The sequence below is a fragment of the Ruditapes philippinarum genome, unplaced genomic scaffold (assembly GCF_026571515.1).
Source record: "Ruditapes philippinarum isolate M1 unplaced genomic scaffold, ASM2657151v2 ctg7801_1_1_1_1, whole genome shotgun sequence".
In the NCBI taxonomy this organism is placed as follows: Eukaryota; Metazoa; Mollusca; class Bivalvia; order Venerida; family Veneridae; genus Ruditapes; species Ruditapes philippinarum.
Genome location: NW_026858417.1, coordinates 32,291 through 43,186, shown reverse-complemented (window position 1 = coordinate 43,186; position 10,896 = coordinate 32,291). Strand labels below are relative to the sequence as shown.

General features: G+C 31.2%; 1 protein-coding gene across 1 annotated transcript; it reads left to right on the top strand.

Moving 5' to 3' along the window:
- The first annotated feature begins 75 nt into the window (after positions 1 to 75).
- LOC132753153 (zinc finger protein 665-like) lies at positions 76 to 1,730 on the top strand. The gene has a single exon (XM_060743595.1). It carries the CDS (start codon positions 229 to 231, stop codon positions 1,102 to 1,104), a length of 876 nt encoding a protein of 291 aa, XP_060599578.1. The 5' UTR covers positions 76 to 228; the 3' UTR covers positions 1,105 to 1,730.
- Positions 1,731 to 10,896: the final 9,166 nt, after the last annotated feature.

Genomic DNA, 10,896 nt, shown 5'->3' with positions numbered 1-10,896 from the left:
TAATATATGTAATTTGAGGGTAAATATATTTGTCAATTATTACTTTTAATCAGGGTCTTTTCTCTATCAAGGAAGTACAAGCTGACACAAGCTGGAAAGGAAAGAAACACTTTGTAGGAAACTATCAAAAAGCCGTGTTCACAGAAATAAGACCCTCAACTGATGTAAAATGACACATAGATGTGAAGTGATAACACATATAATCAACGAGGTTTTCTGAATACATATATGCAAATACACACTGGCGAGAAAAATCATAAATGTAAAGTGTGTGATAAAGCATTTTCTCTACGAAGAAATTTGAACATGCATATGGCAATACAACCTGGTGAAAAATATCATAAATATAATATGTGTGATAAAGCATTTTCTCAACGAAGGAATTTGAAAAAGCACATGCCCATACATACTGGCGAGAAGAATCATAAATGTACAGTGTGTGATCAATCATTTTCTCTTCGAAGTCATTTGATCACGCATATGACAATACACACTGGCGAGAAGAATCATAAGTGCACAGTGTGTGAGAAATCATTTTCTCTACGAAGTCATTTGATCCAGCATATGGCAATACACACTGGCGAGAAGAATCATAAGTGTAAAGTGTGTGATAAAGCATTTTCTCAACGGGGCAATTTGAACAAGCACATGACAATGCACACTGGGGAGAAGAATCATAAATGTAAAGTTTGTGATAGGGCATTTTCTCATCAAAGTAATTTGATCAAGCATATGACAATACATACTGGCGAGAAGGATCATAGATGTGAAGTGTGTGATAAAGCATTTTCTCAACGAAATAGTTTGAACCAGCATATGACAATTGCAATACACACTGGCGAGAAGAGTCATAAATGTCAAATGTGTCAGAAATCATTTTCTCTACGAAGTTATTTGATCAAGCATATGACAATACATACTGGCGAGAAGGATCATAAATGTGAAGTGTGTGATAAAGCATTTTCTCAACGAAGTAGTTTGAACCAGCATATGACAATACACACTGGTGAGAAGAAACATAAATGTAAAGTTTGTGATAAAGCATTTTCTCAACGAGGAACACTGAAGACACATATGAACATACACACTAGCGAGGAAAAATAAAATAAAGGACATCTGTGATAATGTATTTTCTCATTACAGTTATCTTATCTCACATATATGACAAAACGTGCTGGCGAGAAGAAACAATATTGTGAAATGTGTTATATAGTGTTTACTACTCGAGGTAGTTTCATCACACATGCATGCATGGCAAAAATGCTGGTAAAAAAAAATAATTGCTATGGTCTTTAAACTTCATACATACTAGCGAGGTAAAAATAAATAAAGGACATCTGTGATAATGTATTTTCTTATTTTGTTATCTTTTCTCACATATACGGCAAAACATGCTGGCGAGAGTAACACAATTGTGAAATGTGTGATATAGCGTTTTGTACTTGAGGTAGTTTCATCACACATACATGTAAAGCAAAATGCTGGTAAAAGAGAACATTATTGTGGTTTGTGCAATTCAGCGTTTCTCATTGAGGTTCTTTGAACAAACAAAATAATGATATTACAGATTTATAGTGATCAAAACATGAATATGAATTGAGTGACAATTTATTTTTTGAAGAAGTAGCTTAATTACACATTATGTTAATACACACTATAGAGATGAAATATGGATGCTAATTTGCGATATTTATATAAAAAATGACCTTCAAATGTACATTATTCGTAAGTCATCATTCATACTGATGTGACCACTTACATAATTTTGTGAAATATTAGATAAACTATCAGTCGACAAAAATACTCAAAATACAAATGTCAATTTATACTCGCGGGAAGGAACATAGATTCGATGTTTGAAGAAATCGTGGCATTGAATGATGTTATATTATCAGACATATGATAATATTCACTGGCAATAACAATGAAGTCGAATTCTCGAAAATTTGACCCTCAGACACATATGACAACTCACGATTTTGCGATTTTTTTATAAAAAATTTGTATTTGAAAAGTTGACATACATACTATACGACAATTGAGATTGGTGAGGAAATGTAATGCTATGTATAATGATGTACTGAGTTCAAGACAAAATCATTTTCTGCACTGTAACTTTATCACAATCTTTTATAATTAAAGGGATAGAAATAATTAACACAACGTTCTACAGCCGCTACATGAAGCAGATAATACTTTACATACAAAAGGCTAAATGCTAATATAAACATTTGACAATTCACAATGGTCAGATTAAATTCAGTATTGTGATATATGTCATAAATCATTTTTAGACAAGTATGCTTTAAAACAACATATGATAATTCAGACTGGTGCGAAGAGATATAGATGTGAAACTTGCCATCAGGTGTTTTCACATAGTATTCAACTTCGAAGACATTTAACAATTCACAATGGTGAGAATAAATTCAGTTGTGAAATATGTAATAAACCATTTGTTGACAACTTTGTTCTAAAGGTACATAAGACAATTCACACTGGAGAGAAGAAATAAAAATGTGAGTTATGCAATGAAGCATTTCTCATATATGCTTTCTTACTTTACATCTTGCAACACATACTGAAGAGAAAAGTTATGGATGTAGAGACATCGAATATGGAATAAGGAAACGTATTTCAACAACTATTCACATGACATCTGAGAATAAATTCAAGAAATACCGAGAAATCAATTACAATGCAGTAAATAATTTAGTCACTGAAATCAAGACAACCACTATGATGAACCACATTTTGTTACAATAGTGTATAAAACAAGAAGTGAATAAAGGGAAAACAGGCCCCACGAAGGTGGACTGGTTCACATCACCTCGCATCAATGTTGAACGGCTGATGTAATTTGAAGTGTCATACTTATCTCGTTTAGGTTCTTTTCCTCCATATATCCAAGTGGCAACTTGTATAAATTATAATATATTATATACATAATAAAAGAGATGGTTTTAAACCATATGACGACTAAAATAATAATAAAAAACCCACAGTTATTGTATTCATTTGTGTAAAAGTAAATAGATTTAACAAAATGATTTTCTGATCTCTATGGTCATTTCGGGATGGTTAGTTAAGAAAATTGGATCCTAATTCTTAAGTCAGGTTTTCCGACGCATTCCACATAAAAGATGTTTTTATGAAATAATATATCGCTCAATAAAATCACTGTTTGAAGTTCGGATGTAAGGAATTATATCACGAGGGCGTAGCATGAGTGGTATTATGATGCGCGTCCGAACGACAAACAGCGATTTTATCAAGGGATAAAAAAACACCGATTTACATATTTTATTTTGATTCTAACACAACATTAGTTAACAAATGAATGCCGTTACTGATATTAAGCTAAATTGCGACTGATTTGTTTCCATGCATACATATTTTCAGCGCGTCGCATTATTTCATCAAGCGATAAAATCACGGATTTGGATATTCTTTTTTTTATATTATTTTTATTCTAACAAGACATTAAGGCTATTGCGACTAATTTGTTTCCGAATTTATTTTCAGCGCGTCGCATTTTTAGTGGTTACGTCACATGTATAATGTTTACGTCAAATGTCTTAATATAATGTCAAATGTGATTTAATTGCATAATAACATACACTTCCGGTCCTTATATTCCATGAGTTGAAATTTTGGTCGTGTTAGAATGTATAAAAGTCATATTTTAGAACGACGGTTACATATATCTAATATAAAGTTATTGTATTTTTAAAAGCAATGACATAGAGGATATTTGAGAGCCCCATTTAGTCGGAATTTCTCATTAAAAACAAGAAGTCTTGAGCTGAAAAATAAGTCCGCCAATCAACGTTAAATGACGGTGATATTTATTCATTTTATTGAAAAAAAAATATGAATGATCGCTTGTTTTAATAATAAAAACAAACAATTCTTTTAGGAGAAAAAGTCCAACCATCCATCCATATTTCTGTTATTTACTGCGAATTTATATTAGACCTGGCTTTGTAAAATGTAAGCGGCAGCCATTTTTTAAAGTTGTGTATTTCATGGGAGGAAAATAATTGTGTAAGATTCAGAGGGATATAATTTAGATTTGTTAGTCATACACCTTTTTAAAAGAAAGAAAACTTATTTGAGGATTGTAACAGACAAAAAATAAGTGTTGACAGATGTGAAAACATTCAAAAAAAGAGCTAGGAATATGGAAAACTTGCTCACGAACGCTGGGTTGTTTTACTTATTTTTCGAGTGATGGCTGTCATTGCTTTTCAATTTTTCATAAAGCATACGGCAGTTATTGCTCGTAGGATACTTTAATATGCCCAAATGTCATCAAGAGCAGTTTTGCATGGGGAAGAAATGTATTTTTTTCAGACTGTAAAAAGAAACAAAAAATTTAGAGACGAAATTTGGTGATTGGAATTTGAATGAATAGAAGTAAGTTTTCATCTTTTTATTACTTTTGACATAAGTTATTTATCAATTTCAGTTTTGCTTTTTCTTTACACAGCCTGACATTGTCAGAATTGTCAGCAAAAATAAAAATGAGGTATCACATGGGGAAAATCTTAAAAAAGTAGTTTCGTCATTGAAAAGTGTGAAATTATATTTTGATAATTTTCACTGTGAAATTATCAAATATAATTTTCACGGATAAATCAGTAATCCACTGAAAAGCATAAAATAAATTTACTTAATTAAATATGAGTTTACATATCAAATGATAGATATAGTATACTGATGATGCAGAATGACCAAATATAAATTATTTTGTATATTCTATTCTAAGAAAGATAAACGGTAATTTTAAGAGATAATTAGGAAACGGCTGTTAATAAATGCTGACATGAAAACTCATGATAATGATCATATTACCTTTTGATTTCTCGCCAATATACCCTGTTGCAATTACAATAAGTATTAAGTTACATAAAAAATGTAACTTTAATGATTGCATTAAGATTGAACTTTATTTAATACACGATCTTTTAAAATGTTTTTATACGCGCGTTAGGGCTTCGATTTACAGTAAGCGATAGATGGTTTATACACACTTTTAATTAATATTCTGTTTATATACATTGTAATTGTACGGTTTGATTTTACTCGAAATGTAATGGTCTTGAATATGATTTTCATTGATATAATATGTCTCTTGAAATTCTTAAATAGAATGGTCGTATGCCTGTTTTATGTAAATTTTTGTATAAAAGTATTATATAACAATTTATGTGTACGAATGTGACTAAAATTAAGTATGAATAAATAGATATTCTAAGATAAATATCTTTAGCTAATTAAATATCAATATCCTGGTAATTATCTGAGTTGATTTTAATCTTTCAACCATAGATATTAACACAATGTCAACTTTTTTACAGTATACTTCCTGGTGTCAATACAATGCCGTAATTATTGACTTAATTGAACCGGGGGCAATATCAGACCTCCTAATTAACATTTTCATTCTTATAATAGAAGACCGTGATTTAAGGAAACTGGACAAAAGAACAAACTAATGTTTTCTACACATCATTATCATTTCAAAAGTATTGACACTGCTTTCGTATTTACATGCCGTGAAATACTTTATATGGGTATACCAACTACGTCATAAATTTATTTCAGGTATACGTTATAAGACAGAGTCGACACTGTAAGAATTGTAAAGGTAATATTTGTTAAAACTTTTATTTTAGATTTTCGCTAACATTGGTCGGATAATTGAAGACTAGATTTAGATTAATTCACTCGAACATCAATGAACACAAGTTCAAGATTAATGATTTTTTTCCAATTACAGAACAGAGCTTTAATTGAAATAAAGTTACATTAACACTTGCATATACAACAAAGCAGTTATATATTTTATTGGCCGGGTTGCACAGGTGCAAACATTGTACAGGTATATTGTATATGCTTGAAAAACATTTTGTACTCGTTTTCTCAGCAATAACTTATCACAGCCTCTTAATATTTGGCATACAACATCCGTACCGTGGGAATCAATTTCAGGTTTGCCGCTCATTCACTTCCTATTTACCGACTTTGTTAAATTTTCCACAATCAATAATTAGTGGTAGGAAATTTTCATTACTGTTTTCTCAGCAACTAATTATAACAGCCTCTTAATATATATTTGGCATACAGCATTGACACGTGGTCCCATACATTGGGATTCGTTTTCAGTCGCTCATCCACTTTCTGTTTACCGACTTAGTTAAATTTTCGACATTAATGGTCAATGGTAAAATGTTTTCGTAACATCACAGCCTCATGATATTTGGTATACAAATCCAACGCGGCCTTTTCTGTCTTTGACCCATTTTTTATAATTTAAAACAAAATCATTATATAATATCATTTTAAGTAAGATAATTTACTTTAACCTTGATTCAGAACATTGTTATGTTTTGTTATGTACTAGAGGAGGAGGTTCATGCTTTTATTACTTAAATACTACGTTACCGTAGTTGACGTAATTACTGCGAGATCCCGTTAGAAATGATTTGATTTGCAAAATTAATGTTTAATCAATATACGAGTACAAGAAAGCATTTATTCTGAATGACTGTTTGAAGTTTCATTTCATTTCAAATTTCTGTGTTTATCAAAAGCAGAAGGACGATTTGATAGAGATGAATAAGTAAACAAAATCAGACAACAAAACGTAAAATATTTGATATATTCGCCGTCATCAATTTGGTCAGGTAACTGAATTAAAACGCGGATAAAGTGTAGTAATAGGTTAAAGTGACATTATGCTCATATTTTCATTGTCAAGTTGAGCTGAATTGACTTTATATTTCAAAAGATTGACTGTTAAAATGGTGTTTGACCAACAGGTGATATTTGAAAATGTTTAGGATGAAATTATAAATCTGGCTTAAATATAAAAAGACTGCCCCACATTTTTATAAACTGGACGGTACACGTAAATTCTAATGGATATTAACTGAAAATTCCTTAGGATCCCTGTGTTATTTATTGTTTTACGAAGTCAATTATAAAATCAAAAGGAATTATTGCAAAATGAAATCTTATTTATTTATTCACATGTTCACCCATTATATACCCTTGGATGGGCATAATGTCACTTTAATATATATGAGTTCAATTACAGTAAAAGATAGAGCCAACAGGGTCTTTCAAATACCAGAGTCTCTCAAATAGAAAATCTATTTGAAGGACCCTACAGACAAAGGGAAAATTATATACATTTGTACAATGAAGGGAAAGCTTTATAATATAATAGAAATAAGTAGAGGATGTTATCAAATGAGCGAAAGTTCAAAACTAAATTTATTGAACAAGTTGAATAAAATTATATTATGCGAGTCTCTGGTGTGCATGATGTTTTTATTCCATTTCAAAATATTTAGTATCGAGCCTTCACGAATATAATAATTATGCAATTTATCCAAACAAATACAATGTAAAACTGTTTCAAAAAGAAAAAAAAAATCAATTTTCATTGACGTAGCTATAGTTTAAAGCTTACATTTAGCGCGTTTCACTACGTTTGTATAACGCGAGTGACGCCACGTCAAATTGTATGGGTGGCCGTACAATATCCTCTATTTATTTCATGCTTTCCAGTGTTTTATTGTAATATATCAGATGATTATATTCTGATAAACCACAAGTGAAATTTATAAAATATAATTTTCACAGTAGCCGGACTATATCTGAATGCGGATGAAAAGGAAATCATAACGAAATGGATGAAAAGGAAATCATAACGAAATGGAATAACAGGCAGAAATAAATGCTCTCATGCGTAAATTTTGCTTCTTTAGGAAAATAAAGTCGATGTCACCATACATCATATGAAAAATGTAACAAAATTAGACAAAATTTAACAGAACTATATTTCAAAATATATAATGATGTGACGTCATGATGTGATGACGTCACAAAGGAGAATGCGCGACGTTACGCGGCAAAATCAGTAAAAAATACTTAGTATACAATCACTTAAAAAGCATGAAATAAAAAGAAAATTTATTTGTTTTACATATAAGATTGAAATATATTTCATTCGTGAACACCAGATATTATATTTTCACTCGTGGCTACGCCACTCGTGAAAATATTGCATCTGGTGTTCACTCAGTGAAATTATATAGAGGATATTTGTTTAGTTCAGTGTAAGATCGGAATTTATCCTGTCACTTGTATCAATTTCGGCCCGATAACAAGGTGCCGTATATTTTTACTGATCTACGGCACTTGATCACGTGGTATGCATGTTTGCCGGACTACTTTTCAAGAAAAAATATAAAAACTGTCGTTAAATCTTCTATGGCACCAATCTATTATTCTCTATATAAACTGTCGTTAAATCTTCTGTGTGTAGAATACGAATTTTGGAAACGTTGATAAAACTTTGTTTGTTTATTTTATTTTACTCTATAATTTTTCAAGCGAAATAAAAATTATTAAAAGTGAAATAAATGTAAAACTTAACTCGTTTGCGACATTAAAATAGCGTACTTGATTTGATTGTTTTGCACGTGCTGTTTGGCGCTACATTGTGACGTCACGTAAACAATACTTTAAACGTCTGTACAGCGTTAAGGACTGAATAAAAAAAATATTGGTGTTCGAATTCATTTTCTTAGTTAGACCATTTTCTTTCATTCTAGACAGTTTTCACAACAAAATTCGACAACAAATTTTTTTTATTTATCACATTTTTTCAAACAAAATGGCGCCCTCAATGTGAAAATACACAGGGAGATAATAAGAACGGCGAGTGCATTGTTGTAGAATAATGCACGCTTCGGGCCTTCTTTGTTTATATAGAAACATTTCCGATAGTGTGATTAAAGGTGGTTTGCCTAATAATTTTTTAAAAAAAAAAACGGTGACAGGATAAATAGAATAATAGATTGGTGCCGTGGATGGAGAAAGTTTATCTGGCTCTGCTCCGGAATTTATTGGGTTCGCCTTATAACCTGTCAAAAATATTTATAACTAATAGTGTAAAGACGCGCTAAATGTTAGCGTTAAACTGTAGGCGCGTCAATGAAAAATGAGTCTTATTTCACTTTAAACGGTCTTTATTTTGGGTATGTGGTAAATAGAATATTAAATTCGTGTAAGTTCAGTACTGAATGTATTGCACTCGTTGAATAAAATAATATTATGCTAGCCAGAGGCTCGCATAATATAATTTTATTCAACTCGTGCAATAAATTCAGTATTGAACTTACACTCATTCAATATCCTCTATTTCCGATATCATGGCATATATCAGTATGTTCAGAATGTACGGCCGTGCATATATTTTGACGTGACGTCATTAGCGTCATACAAACATACTGTAGTGTAAAGACGCGCTAAATGTTAGCGTTATACTGTAGGCGCGTCAATGAAAAATGACTCTTATTTCACTTTAAACGGTCTTAATTTTTGGTGTGTGATAAATAGATTATTAAATAATAAAAGTTCATTACTGAATTTATTGCACTCGTTGAATAAAATAATATGCTCGCCAGAGGCTCGCGTAATATAATTTTATTCAACTCGTGCAATAAATTCAGTATTGAATTTACACTCATTTAATATTCTCTATTTATCAAATACACCACGGCCCAGGAGTTTAATAATAAGAGGATGTTTTCGTTTTTTGTGAAATATGGAAAAACGAAAAAAAAACACCTTTTTATTTAATTTCATTATCAAAGAAAAATGGTTACGAAACCTATTGCCAATCTCCTACGCAATGATCTCCCCTTATCAGTACAGAGATCTCTGCCACCACGGTCCGATAAATCAGAATTTCTGATATTTTATTATTTTTAGCTTTTACAATATGTAAAGGGAGGTAATCACTGAGAGGAGTTTGCCCAAACTCCTCACAGTGATTACCTCCTTTGGCAGAATTGTCTACGCCGAAGAATTAAGGGGAGATCACTGTGTGGAGATTGGAGTTTGCCCTATTGCTTGCAATGTCTCCAAAGTCTATTTGTATTTGTACTTTTCAGGCATTAGCTATGTCCATAAGCTTTCAGGAGAATATGACCCCACTAAACACTTTTTGATATCTACACTGATCAAAGGTACCCAACGTTTTGTCTCCGTCTTATGACCTACGACTACCAATTACTACTACAATTCTGGACAAGCTGCTAGCAGCTTTAAAGATTACAAGTCAATCCTACTTCCACTCAGCCATGTTTCTCTTTGCATTTAGCGCATTTGCGAGATGCAGTGAAATTACTAAGTGCAAACCATCCACAGAGCCATTTATTTTAAAATTATTATTATATACCACATTTCTATAGCACTCTTTTCATAAATAATAAATGTTCAAGAGTGCTTTACATAAATCCGATAAAACATAATCATATATATATATAAGACATAATGTACAACATAAATTAAGTAAACCTATTAAACAATAATGATAATCTAAAACCAGTAAAGGATGGTAAGAAATACAGACACATTTAGTTTAAAATCAAGGCACAATTAAAATTAAAATTATCAGATATGAATTTTATTTCAGAAGCAGGCCAATCATTTGTGTCAGTAACATACCGCTTCTACAAACATAACTGCGGTAAACCTCACACAATCACTTTTTCACATGGTCATGCAAAGACATCTGCTATTACAGCGTAATATTCTTTTTATTAAATGGTTTTATTTAATTCCGCGCCGCGTTATTCAACTTGTTCAATAAATTTAGTATTACATCTGTAGACACTATTTCAATTCCCTCTATTTATGCGATCGCAAAATCACTACAGGTATGACAAGTGTTAAACATTTCTATAAAGTTACAGCTGCTTGTATATATAGTATTTGAGCAAATTTAATGACACTTAGTGTCTGCAAAAGTTAAAATTGTAAAAATTCATAAATATGGGTGAATTCAAAGAGGAAAATATATTGTCAATTATT